Source organism: Acanthochromis polyacanthus, chromosome 22 (assembly GCF_021347895.1).
Source record: "Acanthochromis polyacanthus isolate Apoly-LR-REF ecotype Palm Island chromosome 22, KAUST_Apoly_ChrSc, whole genome shotgun sequence".
Classification (NCBI taxonomy): domain Eukaryota; kingdom Metazoa; phylum Chordata; class Actinopteri; family Pomacentridae; genus Acanthochromis; species Acanthochromis polyacanthus.
In genome coordinates this window covers 8,952,355-8,972,420 of record NC_067134.1, presented here as the reverse complement: position 1 = coordinate 8,972,420, position 20,066 = coordinate 8,952,355, and the positions used below count along the sequence as shown (strand labels likewise).

At 39.4% G+C, this 20,066-nt stretch overlaps 1 protein-coding gene across 1 annotated transcript; it reads left to right on the top strand.

Annotated features, from left to right (window-relative positions):
* The first annotated feature begins 928 nt into the window (after positions 1 to 928).
* LOC110967886 (sodium/myo-inositol cotransporter-like) lies at positions 929 to 15,557 on the top strand. The gene is made up of 5 exons (XM_022217633.2): positions 929 to 1,012; positions 6,760 to 7,737; positions 7,824 to 8,019; positions 9,895 to 10,022; positions 10,116 to 15,557. Exons 2-5 carry the CDS (start codon positions 7,098 to 7,100, stop codon positions 11,330 to 11,332), a joined length of 2,181 nt encoding a protein of 726 aa, XP_022073325.2. The 5' UTR covers positions 929 to 1,012; positions 6,760 to 7,097; the 3' UTR covers positions 11,333 to 15,557.
* The last annotated feature ends 4,509 nt before the right edge of the window (positions 15,558 to 20,066 follow it).

Here is a 20,066-nt window from a genome sequence, read left to right as displayed (position 1 = left end):
TTAGCTTCTTCCTATAGCTTTAGCTTCAATGTTAGCTTCTTTCTATATCTTTAGCTTAATTGTTAGCTTCTTGCTGTGGTTCAGGTGACATAGTTAGCTTCTTTCTATAACTTCAGCTGTGTAGTTAGCTTCTTTCTATAACTTTTGCTGTGTAGTTAGCTTCTTTCTCTATCTTTAGCTTCAGTGTTAGCTTCTTTCTTTATCTTTCGCTTAATTGTTGTCTTTAGCTAGTGTAGGATTGTCGGACCATGCTCCAGCACTGTAGCACTGCGTAGAATGGTCTGCACCTCATTATCATTCTGTTACTGGAGGAACAAAGCTCTGGCATATTTCTATATCAGTCATAACGAGTGAAATCAAAACTTAAGTCTAAGAGTTGTTCAGCACCCTCTACTCTGGCATTGCCAGACCATTTTTTAGCTCTGCAGTGTTGCGTTGAACGGTCTGATAGCATCTCATTTTAATTTCTTTGGAAACTTTGTAACAAGTAAAAACAAAACTTCAGTCTAAGATTAACTGAGATTCGAGATCATTTAATATGATCTCCATAATTCCAGCTGTTTTTTTTTCACTTCTTCTTCTTTGTTCAGATGAAGGTTGATTCTGACTTCTTGTAAGTCTAGAAATGTTTATGATGAGAAGTTTTTTTTAAATAAACATTCATCTCCACTGTCATTTTGCACATAAGCACTGCACCACTAAACGGGGCATAACTTCCACTTGAATAGATGCGAAGTATCCATATAAACAGATGTGCTGCCATCACTAAACCAGTACAGGCGGTTTTATGAACGTGAATGATGAGGACTCACTCCCTCTGCTCACTGACTCAGCGCGTGCACGTCGCAGTGAGCGCGCAGAACAGCGTGACCGCCTCCAGCAGGTGACGGTGGGCGGAGTCAGCGGCTCCGTTAATAGTCTCCGAGGACCCGCAGCCGCCGGTATTGCGGATCTCCAGCCGGTGTGCCGGGAAACTCTGAGCTCCACAGCCGGACCGGGAGAGAGACGGGAGGTAAGACTTACCTTTTAAAGTGCAGCTTCTCATAGAAGTACAGTTTTATGATGTGCAGAACAAGAATGAGTCACTTTTAACTGGTAAATCCATCAGTGGAAAAACACCAAAATGCGCATCACAATAATTTATAGACTGAGACGATCACAGTAGAGAACTGTTTTGTCACTTAATATAAAAGGTTAGAAACTTGGCCTTTGATGGATATTAGAAATGATGAAAGCAATAGGTCATGAAAAGTGGTTCATACTGAACACACAGTGGCTTTAAGGAAATGCAAGATAATAAAAGAAAAAGCAGAAATAAAAGAACACAAAGCACAGCAGCGTATTTTAAATGTAAACCACATATTTAAATATCTGCCATTCATTGTGATTGTGATTTCAGTACAAAAAAGAGGAACATTTTTGGCTCCTATTTAGTAAAAAAAAACCACACACACAAAAACAATGATTACTTAATTAAGATAAGATCTACTTTATTCATCCTGGAGGAAATGTATTTTTCCATAGTACAATAAACAAAGGTTTGTGGGATATACACAATTACACAGAGGTTAGCAGGAAATAGAAATAACAAAGAATGCAAAGTAGAAAATATAAGTTTCTAAAAGTGTTTGTGTCATGTGTCTTAAGTGTGTAAAGTGTCTAGAAAAAAAGAATTAAAATAAAAAATAAGTACCAGATGTAAACTGTAATATTAAAAACTAGAAAGATGAACAGAAAACGAGCTTTAAACCAGCATAAAGCAAAGCAACTGCAGCTTTAATGGAATCTAAGCTGCTGCTACAGCCTGAATATGACTGGCATATGGGAAGGATGCTGCTTTACTCTGAGGTTTTACCTTAAGAACAGTATTTTATAAAGTACCAGGTGAAACAGATCCCTGATGGAGGCGTCGCTGCTCCTCCCACCTTTGATTGAGGACACTTATGTAATCCAGAGGAGACTCCAGGAGTTTGAGGTTGCAAAAAAAGTCACGTTGCAATTAATTCAATTAAAGAATTCTGTTAATCCGGTCAAATACGTGCAAGTTCCTGCTAGTGTAATGGCTCAGGATGAAACGGTCACAGGTTTATTGTGCATCAGAGAGCCTCTCTGTTATGGAATAAGATTACTGTCAAAAGTATTCATCCACAATTCTAACCATTCGTATTCGTAATGTTAAACATTTGTATGTTAATAAAAAATGTGTACACAAAATTCTGCTCTCATATGCATGAGTTTGATAAATTAAGGATTAGGATTGTTTTTACGAGTATGAACCTAAAAGTTGTGAGTGCAACTCTAATTTCTACGACTACGAAGTCTTCCCTGTGAGGACGAATTCAAGTTTATGGGTACGAGTAGAAAAATACTGGAATGACGTCACATAGGTCACAGGGGAAGGTAATCGAACACAGACTGCTCCAAACGCGCATGCGCCATTTATAAAGAGTAGACGCCGGGTGGACCCGGTGGACCTGCCGGGGCAGGTGACGCCTCACAGGTCAAGTACATAACACATCCAACTTCTTGTAATTTATTTATTTCATGAAACTGTACTGTTTTAATTGATATACAGTTTATGGACGAAAGACGGTACTGCTTAGCTTGCACGCTAACGAGCCGGGCCGGTGACACATTAGCCTTCTAATGCAAGGAGGCTAATGAGGAGGCTAAGGAGGCTTAATAACAAAACAAACATAATTTGAGATTATGAATCGTGGCAATTGGCGTATGAATCAGCCCATTGTACAGCCTAAATTGCTGTAAATTAAGTCCAGTTTTAGTTCTTTGCAAACTCAGACACGTGCATTAGTTTAGTTTACAATGAATCTGGCGGAGTTCGGTAAAGTTGGAAAGATATTCACAGATTCGGACTTCCGGCATCAATAACTCATGAGATATATGTTGTCAAAACATGAACGATGCCTCTTTCAAATCGTTGTAAGGTAGACAATGTGCTACAAGGCCAATTTTATCAAAAGTCGCTGTATTTCAAGCTACAGAAATAACATTGGCGTCTATGAGCAGCCAGCGGTGCAACGAGTGAACAGGGACCGTCTGCAAATAGCAAAACCGCTGCAACAGCGAAAAGAGACATTGCACATTTATTCAATAACTTTACTCTTGTACCCTGTAGAGCCACTAAAATCACTGGAGCCATGAATCGGCTGCGGCTGGTCATACTACAACTCTTTGTTTGGTGCTAAATGAAAAATTGAATTTTAAGGATTTTTATGATTATTTTATGAGTATTAAAATTCAGTAACTTCACTCTTACACACTGTACAGTCACCAAAATCACTGGAGCCATCAATTGTCTCCTGCTGGTCATACTACAACTCTTGCTTTGGCGCTAAATGAAAAATCTGAATTTTAAGGAATTTGTATTTTTATAATTATCATTTTATGAGTATTAAAATTCAATAACTTCACTCTTACACACTGTACAATCACCAAAATCACTGGAGCCATGAATCGGCTGCGGCTGGTCATACTACAACTCTTTGTTTGGTGCTAAATTAAAAATCTGAATTTTAAGGAATTTGTATTTTTTATAATTATCATTTTATGAGTATTAAAATTCAATAACTTCACTCTTACACACTGTACAATCACCAAAATCACTGGAGCCATGAATCGGCTGCGGCTGGTCATACTACAACTCTTTGTTTGGTGCTAAATTAAAAATCTGAATTTTAAGGAATTTTTATGTTTTGTATGATTATTTTATGAGTATTAAAATGGCACTTTTCTTCATGTATGTGGTATATTTTATATAACACACTGGAAAAATGGCATAAGGGCATAATGTACTTGTTTGTCCAAACACATAATTCTGTATAGTAATGGAATTTACAATCCTTACCAAAGAGAGTATCAGATAACACCAATATACCAAACAAACTGTTTAGACTGTCACCTCAAGTACTGATGATTGAGAAGAAAGACGATAAGACACTTTATTGCAAAGTTTCAGTGTCAATTGATTCATTTATACCATAATGTTAAATTGAGAGTAATATTTTTCTAGTTAAGGACTGTACAGACAATACTTGGAGGTAATAAACCTGACGGTCTGACCAGCACAGGTCACAACAAGTACACTATGCCCTTATGCCATTTTTCCTGTGTGTTATATAAAATATATCACATACATGAAGAAAAGTGCCATTTTAATACTCATAAAATAATCATACAAAACATAAAAATTCCTTAAAATTCAGATTTTTAATTTAGCGCCAAAGCAAGAGTTGTAGTTTGACCAGCAAGAGCCCATTCATGGCTCCAGTGATTTTGGTGGCTCTACAGTGAAGTTATTGAATATATGTGTAGTGTCTCTTTTCGCTGTTGCAGCGGTATTGCTCTTTGCAGACGGTCCCTGTTCACTCGTTGCACCGCCGGCTGCTCATAGACGCCAATGTTATTTCTGTAGCTTGAAATACAGCGACTTTTGATAAAATTGGCCTTGTAGCACATTGTCTACCTTACAACGATTTGAAAGAGGCATCGTTCATGTTTTGACAACATATATCTCATGAGTTATTGATGCCGGAAGTCTGTGAATATCTTTCCAACTTTACCGAACTCCGCCAGATTCATTGTAAACTAAACTAATGCACGTGTCTGAGTTTGCAAAGAACTAAAACTGGACTTAATTTACAGCAATTTAGGCTGTACAATGGGCTGATTCATACGCCAATTGCCACGATTCATAATCTCAAATTATGTTTGTTTTGTTATTAAGCCTCCTTAGCCTCCTCATTAGCCTCCTTGCATTAGAAGGCTAATGTGTCACCGGCCCGGCTCGTTAGCGTGCAAGCTAAGCAGTACCGTCTTTCGTCCATAAACTGTATATCAATTAAAACAGTACAGTTTCATGAAATAAATAAATTACAAGAAGTTGGATGTGTTATTTACTTGACCTGTGAGGCGTCACCTGCCCCGGCAGGTCCACCGGGTCCACCCGGCGTCTACTCTTTATAAATGGCGCATGCGCATTTGAAGCAATCTGTGTTCGATTACCTTCCCCTGTGACCTATGTGACGTCATTCCAGTATTTTTCTACTCGTACCCATAAACTTGAATTCGTCCTCACAGGGAAGACTTCGTAGTCGTAGAAATTAGAGTTGCACTCACAACTTTTAGGTTCATACTCGTAAAAACAATCCTAACCCTTAATTTATCAAACTCATGCATATGAGAGCAGAATTTTATGTACAAGTTTTTTATTAACATACAAATGTTTAACATTACGAATACGAATGGTTAGAATTGTGGATGAATACTTTTGACAGTAGTCTTATTCCATACTCTGTAACCTGTTTCACAAACGGGAGATGATCACTGGCACCGAGAAGCTACAAACAAACCAAACCAGTTCCCCAGAACAAGCCGGTGGGTCTCATGCTAATTCTTTAACTCAATATTGACTCTCCTGCAACAGTAAACCATCCTCCTAGAAATAAGTCGGTGCTGCTGTTGCCCACCAGAGGAGACATTCTAGTCGGATCCAGAGCCACAAACCTGGGAAGCAAACACAAGCAGCCGCCCTGATGCAGGACCTCCATACTACAGGCCTGTATGCTGACAGAAAGTGCAGCTGGGTATTACTAGATGACTCTCTGCTTCTACCAAGATCAAAACACCAGCTTGTAGCCAGAAAGTCACAGATATTCCAACCTGATGAAGCCTTACTGCCGTGTTTCAACCCTAAACCAAAACAAACAGCTCCTTATGTAATCCCGTAAAGGTCTCTGTCACTCAGAAAGGGTTAAGTGCTGCTACTTTTCTCTCTACAAGCAACTATATGTTATTTACAAGCTCCTCCACGCCCCGAAAAAGGCTGCAGGCCTGAAGGGATCTATGAGATGATTTCCTATGCATTTTAACCCTGTGAGCGCCAAGCAGTTTCTGGGCATTTATTTACTTCTAACACGTTTTTCCTCAGTGGAAGCCCTGCATCTCCATGGAAACAGAACAACCACGAAGAAGAAACCACGGAACGTTCGCATGACAGAAACCACAAAAAAGACAATTTCTTTGATTATTGATGCTTCAAAAACGCCCAGAACTGTTACCAGTACTGGAAAAAACATATAGTGACTCTACATATTATATTTTATATACAGATATTTTACTGCTTGTACTTTTAATTTGTCTTTAATTTTGCCTGCAGTTCAGCTGAGAAATCCCTGAATTTTATCAGCTGACACAGTCATCCACAGTGTTTTCTATTTTTTACAGAATCTGATTAATGCAAGCTCTTTATTTTTTGCAGAATTAATGATTTTTGATGAAGGATCACAAATTTACACTTCAATTTGTTTGAATTTATTGACAAAACTAACTCGTGTGATAAGACGAAGAAGCATCGGAAAATTGTCGTTTTTTTGCACAGTTTTTAAATCTGTAATTTTCTGATTTGTTTTTAATAACGACGTGTCTTTTAAACCCACTGGGTTTACCGTCAATTTTGAAGCTAAAGCTCAAATGTCACCAAACCAATGACAGCAAAAAGCTAAACAGGTGTGCAAAGTTCAGAGTTAAATTGGTTTTTTCATGCGTTATGTATGCAAATTTGAACTTGGCATCGAAACAAGTGAAGCTCCTTCGGTTTATGAACCTTTGAAAGCTTATCAGGTGCTAATTGTCTCTAGTAATGGGTTTCACAGATGTCAGTGTTTCCTGTAAAGAGTTTCTTGTTGTTCTTATGCATCATTTTGGTCAGGAGATTCATGTACGTGTGTTTGTTTGTTCCAGGATGCAGATGATGTTTTTCTGATGAAATTCTCTCAGTAAAAACACACCAATAATGTCCTGCCTTCCTGCCAGCTGCCAAACTACAGCCTGCAGTAATTCCCAAAATTGAGGCGAACTACAAAAGATCAAAAACTCAGAAGATTCCCTCAAGTGTTTCCTTCAAACCAGATGACTGTTTTACACCGTGTACGCTAAAGAATGTGCAGATGACTGATTTGTTGAGTCACATCTGTTGTTTGTCAGATCAGATTTAAAGAACAGCTGTGAGCTTCAGTTCTACATGTAGTGTCAGATAAACGGCACACAGCAACTCAGAGGTCAGTTTAGTTCTGTTAAAAATGGCGACCGGTGCCACCATGGAAGCCGCAGACATCGCTGTCGTAGCCGTCTACTTCGTCCTGGTGCTGGTCATTGGCTTCCTGGCGATGTGGAAAGCCAACCGGAACACGGTGAGCGGCTACTTCCTCGCCGGTCGCTCCATGAACTGGGCGGCGGTGGGAGCCTCTCTGTTCGTCAGCAACATCGGAAGCGAGCATTTCATTGGGCTGGCCGGATCCGGTGCTGCGAGCGGGTACAGCGTGGCGGCGTGGGAGTTCAACGCTCTGCTGCTGCTCCAGCTGTTGGGCTGGGTGTTCATCCCCATCTACATCCAGTCTGGAGTCTACACCATGCCAGAGTACCTGTCCAAACGGTACGGAGGGAGGCGGCTCAAGGTGTATTTCGCCGCTTTGTCTCTTGTCCTTTACATCTTCACCAAGCTGTCTGTGGATCTCTACGCCGGAGCCCTGTTCATCCAGGAGTCTTTAGGGTGGAACCTCTACCTGTCCATCATCCTCCTCATCGCCATGACGGCTCTGCTGACGGTCACCGGAGGTCTGGTTGCCGTGATCTACACGGACACGGTCCAAGCGTTCCTCATGATCGCCGGAGCGCTCTGCCTCACAGGCATCAGTTTCTTCAAAGTGGGAGGACTTGAAGGTCTTTATTTCAATATTTTGTGCATTTATTTCATACCAAGTAAATAATTAAACTCCGCTAAACCTTGTCTCTCCGTTTCGTTGAAGGTCTGAGGATAAAGTACATGCAGGCTGCTCCAAACATCACCGCTATCCTGCTGTCGTCTCCCAATCTGACGGACTATGAATCGTGCCACCACCACCTTAACCCAAAGCCAGATGCTCTGAAGATCCTTCGAGGCCCGAGGGATCCAGACCTGCCGTGGCCGGGTTTCTTACTGGGCCAGACTCCTGCTTCTATCTGGTACTGGTTTCCTCATTTCAGACTGACCATTTTACCCATCAGTGACTATAAAACATAGCCAAACCTACACTACGAAAGTTTGGGTTCACCAAACGGACAAATTCATGTTTTCCATGAAAACTCCTACTTTTATCCATGTGCTAAATAACTGCACAAGGGTTTTCTAATCATCAGTGAGCCTTTCAACACCATTAGCTAACACAACGTAGCATTAGAACACAGGAGTGATGGTTGCTGGAAATGTTCCTCTGTACCCCTATGGAGATATTCCATTAAAAATCTGCCGTTTCCAGCGACAATAGTCATTTACTTCATGAACAATGATTAATTAATGTTGTCTTCACTGAAAAAAAAAGCTGCTTCCAAAATAAGGTAACGTCTAAATCACTCCAAGCTTTTGAACAGTAGTCTGTTTTTGTTTTGAGGAGTCAGAAACTGTAAGAAATAGAAGAAATGCCTCATTGTGGAAACTTTTCCCTTTGTGCTCGTCTGTGGAATGCTGTTGGGGAAAATGATGTAAACCCAAACATAACATTGTGATAATTCATCATCACTTTTACGTGTGTCACTTAAAAATTACCATCCGACCAAAAGCCACATGACAAAAATTCTGGGATTTTCTTTTGACTTACTTGTGTTTACACAGAGCAGATAGACAAGTATCTAAACAAACAAAAATTTAAGTAATCCAAAATAATATCATGTGGAGTGACTTCTCATTTTGAGACATTTCTGAGTTCTCTGTCTTACTAATCATGCTGGTTCTGTTTTTGTAGAGTTGGACGACTTTATGTTGAAGTGAATTTAGTAAAAATGGAGCAGGAGCAAAGAAACGCCCAGAAACTGTGTCCTGTAGACTTGTATATATAAACATTTTTGTTTCCACCTCCCTGAGAGGGCTTATTCTTTACATTAATGCTATACAATAAGATTACACAGAGCGTATTGCCATTGAATAGTTAAAGTACATCCATGCTTCCCAGAGGAAGTGTGATCGTTGGCATTTGGGTTTTGGATGCTTCATAACATCAGGTTATAGTCGGGTGTTTAAGGTATAAAACATGTTCGCAACACTGCCTGCAGTTCAGCCCAGTTCAGATTTTTGTCACATCACTGCTGTGATAGTAATGACTTCACGCTTACACTGACGTTAAAGCAGGCTAATTATTATTAGCATATTTGTAAATGAAACCTATCAAATATCACAATTTTAAGCTTAGACGAGTAGTTCAAGAACCTTTGGAAACATGAAAATCCAATGATTCTTTCTTTTTCTCCAGATTCTGCCTGGTAAATTTTGTATTTATTGCTTTAAAGATGACACAGCTTTCAAACCAGTCAGTGGATTTTGATGTTTATCAGGTTAAACTGCAACCTAAATGAAGATCTAAGCTAAAATCTGAGCAAAAGGAGCGCTGAAGCTGTCCAGTAAGCAATTTGGACAGCTACCATGTTCTTACACTTGTATCTTACAGTAAAAGACTGAAACTTATTATTCAAAACTACAAATGCGACATTTAGAGTGAAGGTCAAGGTGTCACCTTCGCCAATATAAGTAATCCTCTGGGAGTCTTGGAGTGGACAAATATACATATACGTGCTGAAGGTAAAGTCAGAGGATCATTTAAGTAGGCTTCGTCCTTTGGGGCACATGTCTACTAATGGTCATAACAATCTATCCGATAGTTTTTAACATATTTCAGTCTGGACTCAAGAAGTGGACTGACAGACCATTTTAAAATGTCTAATCTAGTAATATGCCTGATTCCTGCCCAGTAACCTAAAGTTTGGAGTCAATACAAACTAAAAGGGAGTGGGGAGAGAACCATTGTCTTTGTTAAAATGTAGCTTAAGTCTTGCACTTGTGTGTTCCAGGTACTGGTGTGCAGATCAAGTGATTGTACAGCGAGTTTTGGCGGCGAAGAATCTTGCTCATGCCAAAGGATCGACCATCATGGCCGGATTCCTCAAAATCCTGCCCATGTTTATCATCGTCATCCCAGGTAGAGACATTAAATGCCTTTTGAATGACTTCCATTTAGACTCCTGAGTGCAGAGTGACTAAATGCCTGCCTAATACTTGGTCTTGACTGCAGGAATGATCTCCAGGATTTTCTTTGCGGATGAGTTGGCGTGTATCAGTCCAGAGCACTGCGTGGAGGTGTGCGGTTCAGCAGCTGGATGCAGCAACGTGGCGTACCCGCGGCTCGTCATGTCGGTGATGCCCGTCGGCCTGCGGGGCCTGATGATGGCCGTCATGATCGCAGCTCTAATGAGCGACCTGGACTCCATCTTCAACTCGGCCAGCACCATATTCACGCTGGACATTTACAAGATGCTGCGGAGGCGGGTGTCGTCCAGGGAGCTGGTGGTAGTTGGCAGGCTGTTTGTGGTTTTCATGGTGATCATCAGCATCGCCTGGGTGCCGGTCATCATCGAGATGCAGGGCGGCCAGATGTTCTATTACATCCAAGAGGTGTCAGACTATCTGACTCCCCCCGTAGCGGCTCTCTTCCTGCTCGGTGTCTTGTGGCATCGCTGCAATGAGACGGGCGCCTTCTGGGGCGGGATGGTGGGGTTCGCCCTTGGAGCGCTGCGTCTGGTTCTGGCGTTTGCTTATCGCGAGCCGCTTTGCAACGAGCCCGACGAGCGGCCGTCTTTCATCAAAGACGTCCATTTCATGTATGTGGCGGCCATCTTGTTTTGGGTGACGGCTGTGGTGACTGTAGTCGTGAGTCTCTGCACACCTCCACCTGAAGACGAACAAGTCCGGACCACGACTCTGTGGGGGTTAAACAAGAGGAAGACGGAGAAAAAGCCAGAAGCAGAGAGACCTGGAGAAGACACTCTGAAGCCTCTAAACCACACAACACTAAACGGAAACGGTGTCGCTGGAGAAGAAAAGCTTCAGCTTAGCAGCACTGAGGCTAATCATGAAAATGCTCAATCAAACAGTGGGAACACAATCGCAGCCAACGGCACTGAAACCCACCGTCCTGCCCAGAATGGCGGCTGGACACTGATTCCTGACCCCAGAATGGTCGAAGAAGGAGGAGCAAGCGGTGAGGAGGGGGAGGAGCCGGGCTGCTTTGGGGGAGGAGGAGTGGAGAGTGGACGCTGTGTGAAGGTTTTAGAGTGGTTTTGTGGCTTCCAGGAGAAACCATCCAAAGCTCAGGTCATCACAGCTCAGGAGCAGGACAAGATCGTGGATGAGCTCCTCCACGAACCTCCAGCAGCCAGAATCATCCTGAACATCGGACTGGTGGCGGTTTGCTCTGTCGGGATCTTTCTCTTTGTCTATTTCTCCTTGTAGGTTCAGTTAAATCCAAGCAGTGGTCTGCAGGTAAGCTGTCCTTAAGTCTCCTCTGTGTTTTGTTTTTTTAAAATAACCTGGCCTGTTCTTTTAACTGACTGGTTCCCTCTGAAGCTACACAAGAAAACGAGTCTACCGTGAGGTCAAAGATTGTACTGACGCCCTGTACCACGTTTTCCAGTCCTCACAGCTGATTATCATCTAATTGATTATGATCAACCCCCAAAACAATTACTCAGACTACTACTTGACTGATGAAACTTCTAAAAATTTGGAAATTGTGGGAATATAATCGGATCTAAAACCTTGTCATGTCAGAATGCTGCAGTTTGGCTCAGAAAGCCCTTCACGAGAACAGGCTCAGGTCCTTCTAAACAGGAAAAATGAGCATGTTATTTTATATTGTGAGATGCATTTTAAGCTGCATGTGGTGATAATGGTTCAGCATGCTACAAAGTAAGCAGCTTCTTTGCAATAAATTCTGTGAGTGTAATTAATAACGCTCAGTTTCGGGCAGTGTTTCCGAAAACATGAATGAAAAAGTCAGGAAACACATCTTTAAACATCACAAAAATGGTTTTACATTAGGTAAGATGGTGTCCCACTAAAAGCACAATGCACAGGTACATATAACTAGTTAACTGTGAATGAGACAAAGCTTAATCCTCCATGCAGTTTCTGGCTGTTTTCTACTCATTGTGGGTTCATTTTTCATTTTAAATGCAGTTCTATGGAAGCAGAACAACCAGGACTAGAAGCAGAGGGAACTGAAAAAGTGTTTTCTGTGCAGTTCAACACATTTATATCATAAAAGTGAACAAAAGTTGAATTTATTTATTTTTCTAAATTTGAAAAATCCTGGAATCAGCATAGTGTCCAAAAAGTGGCGACTCTCCACACCACAGATATTTTACATTTACATTTTTAATTTGTTTTCCTCTCCTTCTGTAACTGCTCTGTGGAAACACTGCCTGCAGTTCAACCAAAAAGACCTCTGAATGTTTTGTTTTTCACAGAATTTGGTTCATGCACACGGCTTATTTCTGGAGAATTTTTAAAAGAGATATGAGGTTTCTATCAGTTTTTGGCTCTAATAAATGATACAATTTTGGCTTCTTTTTTTTTAAGGTAAAATGTGGTTTTGAGGTTCAGAGGGTTAAAATATCCACTGAAGAAGCTACCAGTGCCAACAGATAAAAATGTAAAATAGAAACAAAAACATTCACCTGCAAATTGGAAAATCACTCAGGAAACCTTGAACACCTCATCATCCATTATCTGCAATAAACACTTTAAACATTTAACCATTGTATCGCTTGGCGTTGATAATCCACATTTCAGAACTGCAGCCTGTGACTACCAAAGTATGCACTTATTAAAACCTACAAAAAGTATTTTTACATAGGCCTGTAACGGTTCAGACTAAATATTTGAGGTTTCTTTGAACAGTGTTTGTGCTCTAATTTCCCACTTCTGTCCAGACCGGACGTAAGATTTTACTTCAAACATGTTCACTCCACAGTGTGTAAATTAGTGGGAAATGCACTTTAAAGGGTTTATATGTATAACTATGCAATGCCACTGTGTAAAACCACAAACACTGAATCATTCTGGAAAGTCAACGTGTAAAACACAATGCTGCTGCTTGACGCTGATTCAGGGAGTTTTCAGGACAATCTGCTTTATTGATCTGTTTTTGTACAATTTCGGTATTCTGCTGCAGAACAGAAATCATGCCACATGGTATGAGAATATGCAAACACAGAGGAAGAGATATGAGTATACATTTGTAGAAATAAGCTTGACCCACTGCCCGAGTTCCCATTTTAGCGTACAGAGAGCTGATTAAGTAGCCTAATTTCCATAAGCACTTAGCTAGTTCAGGATATTGCCAGGAAACATACGATAACTGTTGTTTTCTGTCTGCACACCAAAATCCAAGTTTTTTGTTTTTTTTACAAATTTTAATTTTGTATTGTACAATTTAAAAGCACTAACTTGGTGAAATGTGTATGGACGTGGACATGCACGGCTCAAAGTGCACTGGTAAATCTCAGCACTAATTTACTTCAGTTTTGTTAATGTGTCATCCTTTTGTTGTATCTAACTGTCCATTAGCTGCTGGTAATTATTTGCAATTATTTAAAGGTTTAGCAGCTAGCACAGTTTCATAAATGAAAAACTGTTGCCCCTTCAGAGCTAATGCTAATCTTGTTATATATGTTTTCTGCAATGTTTTGTGGTGGAAATGAGAGAAATCATACTGTATGTAAGATGTAGACACAATATTTTGAGTTTGTATTGGTAGCATGCCAGCACGTTAGCATGTAGCCACAATTTGATTGATGCTAACCTGCAATGAGATTGTAATTAGCATTTAAAAGACATGCTAACATCTTAGCATGTCTGTTACGTGTTAAAGTGACACATTAATGTAACAAATCTTTTGTGTTCATTTCATGCTAGCATGTTAGCATTAGCATGTTAGCTACATGTTAAAGTGACATGTTAATGAAGCAAATCTTTTGTGTACATTTCATGCTAGCATGTTAGCTACATGTTAAAGTGACATGTTAATGTAACAAATCTTTTGTGTACATTTCATGCTAGCATGTTAGCTACATGTTAAAGTGACATGTTAATGTAACAAATCTTTTGTGTACATTTCATGCTACCATGTTAGCATGTAGGGCTGCACATTGGAGTAGTGGTTAGCACTTTCGCCTTGCAGCAACAAGATCCCCGGTTCAAATCTGGTCCTGGGATCTTTCTGCGTGGAGTTTGCATGTTCTCCCTGTGCATGCGTGGGTTTCTCCGGGTACTCCGGCTTCCTCCCACAGTCCAATAATATGCTGAGGTTAATTGATTACTCTAAATTGCCCGTAGGTGTGAGTGTGAGTGTGATTGTGTGTCTGTATATGTAGCCCTGTGACAGACTGGTGACCTGTCCAGGGTGTCCCCTGCCTTCGCCTGAGTCAGCTGAGATAGGCTCCAGTGAGGATAAAGCGGTGTATAGAGGATGGATGGATGTTAGCATGTACAGTATGTTACATGTTGAAGTGACATGGAAATGTAACAAATCTTTTGTGTACATTTCATGCTAACATGTACCTGCAGTCAGTTACCTGCTAGCATGAAACCTTAGTCACAGCAAATAGTGTAAAATATTAGCACAAGTCGTGGGGTATAGACCTTTTTTATGCTTTTATTCTTCCTGTATTTCCACATACAGTAGGGGGCATACATTAATTCCACGTTCAGACATGTTTAATCATTTCAGCAGACTAGAAAGTTTTTCTGTGACTTTCTTCTGTTGCTATGATAACATATCCTTGAATTTTTCCCAATGGGGATGTGCTCATGAAATTCATAGTGAATGTGAATTAAATAGAATTTTACTGTGACTATAGCTTTTCATTTTGATGGAATTGTTTAAATAATCCTGTGTTTAAGTTTTTCTTCTCAGTCTTTTATACTGTATATGAAAGGGTTGTTTTCAACGTATGCACTTGGTGCAACTGAGGAATGCAACATTTAGGTGTTTTTAAAGGATTACATGGGATGGGAAAGCATTTGAGGATTTTTTATTATTATTTTCTACACTTATAGAACTCAGAGGATGTCTTCCACTCTAATAATTATATTTTTTGATCTTACTGTGTTGTTTTGTAAAAAAAATGATGTAAAACCTGATTACAGATGTGAAGGGAGGGACTTAAGTTCCACATTATTCCCTCCTCTACTTGATTAATCCAGGCAGTATAATTGCATAACCACATTTTTGCATCGTTTTAATGTTTGATTTTATATTTTGTCAAATGTGTGATATGCTTTAACTCCAGTCAAATTCACTGACTGGTATTTATGACGATGAGGAAAGGTGCTGGTTCTAAGTTGTTCCCCACATCTGAGACTTAAGCTGTCAAAGGTATTGCACAATAAAAAAAAATAGGATGAACCTACAGATTGTTGTCCTGTCATCATGTCATTCCAATCATATATCGCAGCTGGTGTGGATCACTTAGGAATACCATAGCTGTGGCTCTGCTTGAAGAAAGTCATTCAGGTCATAGTAATCCTACTGGAACTGGAATTCTTCTTTTGGGTCTTGAAGACATGTCACATCTTCAGATGTAATTGACTGATCATGAGTCCCAGATATTGATTGTCCATAACAATCGATTGTTATGATGGTCCACACCAGTTGGGGTGAGGATGATTTAAGATGGTCGGGATAGATCTCATCGCTGCATTACAAGTACTCAGTAGAGCTAACTCTAGAACTGAGGTTAAAGGTTTGACAGGGATGTTATAGCCATCTGTGTTAAACTGGAACGACCATCTATAAATGGGGGAAGAGGTCTGTCAAAAAATGCAACATGTCTTAGATCTCTCATGAGAAACGTTTCACCAACACCTTTAATCACTCCTGACCTGCCAGTCTGACAACCACTTGGGTCACTAATGGTCCATTGGAAATGTGCTTTGTTTTTTTTTTTATACATATCTGAAACCCCTCATCAGTCAGAACTACAGAAGCATCTTGGGTTTAAGATGAAACGTCTTCAAGAACCAAAAGGAGAAGTCCAGCTCCCTGTCCCTGACGCTCTAGCATTACCATACTGGTCTGAATATGACATTTCCCTCATCATTACAAGGCGGGCCATAAGTTTCCATACGTAGGAAAAGTAATCATTTTAAGTTGGACAACCGTTTTTATTTATATAATGTGCTCTATATGACCATTGTTTTGAAAACACATATTAATACGTGTTTTCCACTGTTGATGAACTTGCATTAAGACAGTTTAAGTTCTGCTTGCAGTGGCGTTGGTGATACGTTCCTTGAGATGATTTACGTCTTGTATCTTCACCTGATACACCATGGCCTTCAAGTGCCCCCAAAGGTAGCGTCAAACACATCTTCTAGGGTACCTGAAACATAAAAACATATGCATTATATATTTCCTATGTATGTAAACTTATGTCCACCCTGTACTTTTCAGGTTCACCTCATTTTCTTTTCCAGATTGGTTAAAAGAAAAAGCCAGAGTTTTTTTTCTTTAACCTCCTATTTTTATAACAGAATGCTGGTGCAGTCAGACCATTCTCCAGCTCTGACAGTGCTGTCGACAAAAATTGAGCCGCTGTTGAAATGATTGCAATTTATTAATTTACTGAGAGCACAGACTGCAAGTTTGACATATACGCTATGAGAAAATGCAGCGCAAAGAGCTTGCTAGGAAAAATGTCAAAGTGAATGTTTCACAACACACCACCTGAGGCAATAACATGCCAGCAACCACCAGGGCACAATGTGTGAAGCCAACTCCACAGGCTCTGTTTAAAAGCCACGATAACAAGCAAAGCATGCCGCTGCTCAGTGAAGATGACATTAACAACAGCCTCTGCCACGGTGGAAAGTTACAGACTGAAGGTGGAAAGTTACCAGGTAGTTCCCTGACAAGCTTTAAAAAAAGAAAACAGGTTTGTTTTGTTTTTTTGTCTTTCACTTCAGTCTTCAGGTTGAGAATTCTGCAGCTCTGACAGCACCGCTGATCTCTGACCAAGAAAGTGTCTCTATAAATTAAAACTAATAATTATAGATTGGGAACAAGGAGGTGAAAGGAGGTTTGAACTCGGGCCACGCTGGCAACCTGTGAAAGAACAACTTTAAGTCATTTAGAGCAACTTTAACTAATATCAAGCAACATTAATTAATTTTTGAGCAACTTTACCTAATAATATCAGCTTTAATCCATGTACGCTACTGTTCAGAAGTTTGAGGTCCCTTAGAAAGGCTCTTATTGTTGAAAGAACATCAGTTTTTTCCAATGAAGGTAACATTAAATGAATGATTAATCCAGTGTAGACATAGTTAATGTGGTAAATGACTATTGTAGCTGTAAACAGCTGATTTTTAATGGAATATCTCCATAGGGGTACAGAGGAACATTTCCAGCAACCATCACTCCTGTGTTCTAATGCTACATTGTGTTAGCTAATGGTGTTGAAAGGCTCACTGATGATTAGAAAACCCTTGTGCAGTTATGGTAGCACATGGATAAAAGTGTGAGTTTAAATGGAAAACAGGAAATTGTTTGGGAGACACCAAACTATTGAACGGTGATGTGGATTAACTTTAACTAATTTAGAGCAACTTTAACAAATACAGAGCAACTTTAGTTGCTTAAAGTTGTTTGTGCAGCTTAGAATATTTAACTAAATCAGCAAATGAGTGTTTTGATCTAGCAGTCATGGAGTTCTAAAGGTTCTGTTTGACAGATTTCTGGTGTGAAGAGTTTTACTTTCACAGTTTGCTGCCTGCATGAGGCTCAAAGAAAAGCATTTGGCAAATAAAGACTCTACAGTTGATGGAAAGTTCACTTCTTAAATCGGAGGAAAATATGTTCCCCTAAATAAGATGAAGTGTCTAAATATTAACTTGTCTACAGCATCTTTGACTCAGTTAATACACTTCCTGTCTGTATGTGTGGGCCAAAACTAGCAGCTACTGAAAACCACAGAAAATATGAATATGGGAAGTTTGTGTTTGTGGTTAAAAACCTACAACTGGCTCAGAATTCGTGTTAAATTTTGGTTGCCCACCACAGCATTCACTGGAAGCATAACTCCACCGTCACTGCAGACCGGTGACGACTGAAAACTGAAGCAACAAAAGTACTGTTATAAGTAAAACTCCAAAAAACTGCACAGTTTAAAAAAAATAGTGTCACTTCTTGAAATTCTTTAAAAATTATTAAGGAGCTTTTAAGGTGAAATTAGAACCAATTATCTTTTTTAACTGTAGAGCAACTTTGATATAGAGCAACTTGAACTAATATAGAGCAACTTTAATATAGAGCAATTTTGATATAGAGCAACTTTAATATAGAGCAACTTGAACTAATATAGAGCAACTTTAATATAGAGCAACTTGAACTAATGTAGAACAACTTTAATATAGAGCAACTTGAACCAATATAGAGCAACTTTAATATAGAGCAACTTGAACCAATATAGAGCAACTTTAATATAGAGCAACTTTAATATAGAGCAACTTGAACCAATATAGAGCAACTTTAATATAGAGCAACTTTGATATAGAGCAACTTTAATATAGAGCAACTTGAACCAATATAGAGCAACTTTAATATAGAGCAACTTTGATATAGAGCAACTTTAATATAGAGCAACTTGAACTAATATAGAACAACTTTAATATAGAGCAACTTGAACGAATATACAGGAACTTTGACATAGAGCAACTTTAACTAATGTAGAACAACTTTAATGTAGAGCAACTTTAGCTAATTTTTGAGAAACTTTAACTAATATAGAGCAACTTTAATATAGAGCAACTTTGATATAGAGCAACTTTAATATAGAGCAACTTTGATATAGAGCAACTTTAATATAGAGCAACTTTAATATAGAGCAACTTGAACCAATATAGAGCAACTTTAATATAGAGCAACTTTGATATAGAGCAACTTTAATATAGAGCAACTTGAACTAATATAGAACAACTTTAATATAGAGCAACTTGAACTAATATAGAACAACTTTAATATAGAGCAACTTGAACGAATATACAGGAACTTTGACATAGAGCAACTTTAACTAATGTAGAACAACTTTAATGTAGAGCAACTTTAGCTAATTTTTGAGAAACTTTAACTAATATAGAACAACTTTAATATACAGCAACTTTAACTAATATAGAGCAATTACCTAATATAGAGCAACTTTAATTAGTACAGAGCAACTTTAACTTATTATTGAGCATCTGTAACTAATAACATCAACTATGGAGCAGCTTTAATTCACATACACTATCCTTCAAAAGTTTGGGATCACTTAGAAATGTCCTTTCCTTTTCCTGGAGCTGTGACGTTCTGATCAGTCATCTGGACGACAGAAATGTTTTTCCCCTGAATTTATGGGTGTGTGAAGTAGCCGGTGTTGGCGTGCAGAAGTTCGGAACATTTCGTGTCACACGTTCTTAAACTTGCTCTGGAGTTTGGTCATTTGTGAGTAAAAACTGACACTGGGGGGGGAAAGTCAAGCAACAGGGGAAACTGTTGTTACTCATTTTCACCACAAGTGGGACACCTCACTCCTCCTCCAGAACCACCACTGATGGTTCCACTGATAAGATCCTGACATGAGCATGAAAGCCAGCTAGAACTGCACCACGCTGATCAGTAAATGTCTGTTATCGTGCTACAAAAGAGTGTGAGTTCAAAGAGATCAATGCTTGGCAAAGACAAAGCTGTCATTTTCTGATGCATGTATAAATACTCAAAGCAGAACTTCAGGGACACAATCAGAATAATGAAAACTGACACCCAAAAGGCACATGGATGATGATTAGATGCACTGGACATCAGACAATTCGCAGTCATGTTCCTTCAGGAAAAATGTGCAAAATGTGTTGTTATTTGCTGTTAGGAATGACTGAGGCAGCCCACGGCACCCCAAACCAGAAGAACAAAAGAGAAAACTGAGAGAATTAAAGCGACCAATCGATGCAAAGCAGCATAAAAGCAATTAACAGTGGACAAGAAGGAGGCAGTTCTAAGAGGAGCTTAAAGAAGAAGGTAAAAAGATAAGACTTTCATTTTGCTTTGTTATTTATATAGAATAATTTAAAACAGATGTTGTGCCAAAGTACTTTCCAGTATTAAAAAAAATCACAAGGACTATTGGTGCTGCAAGTTAACTTAGCAAGT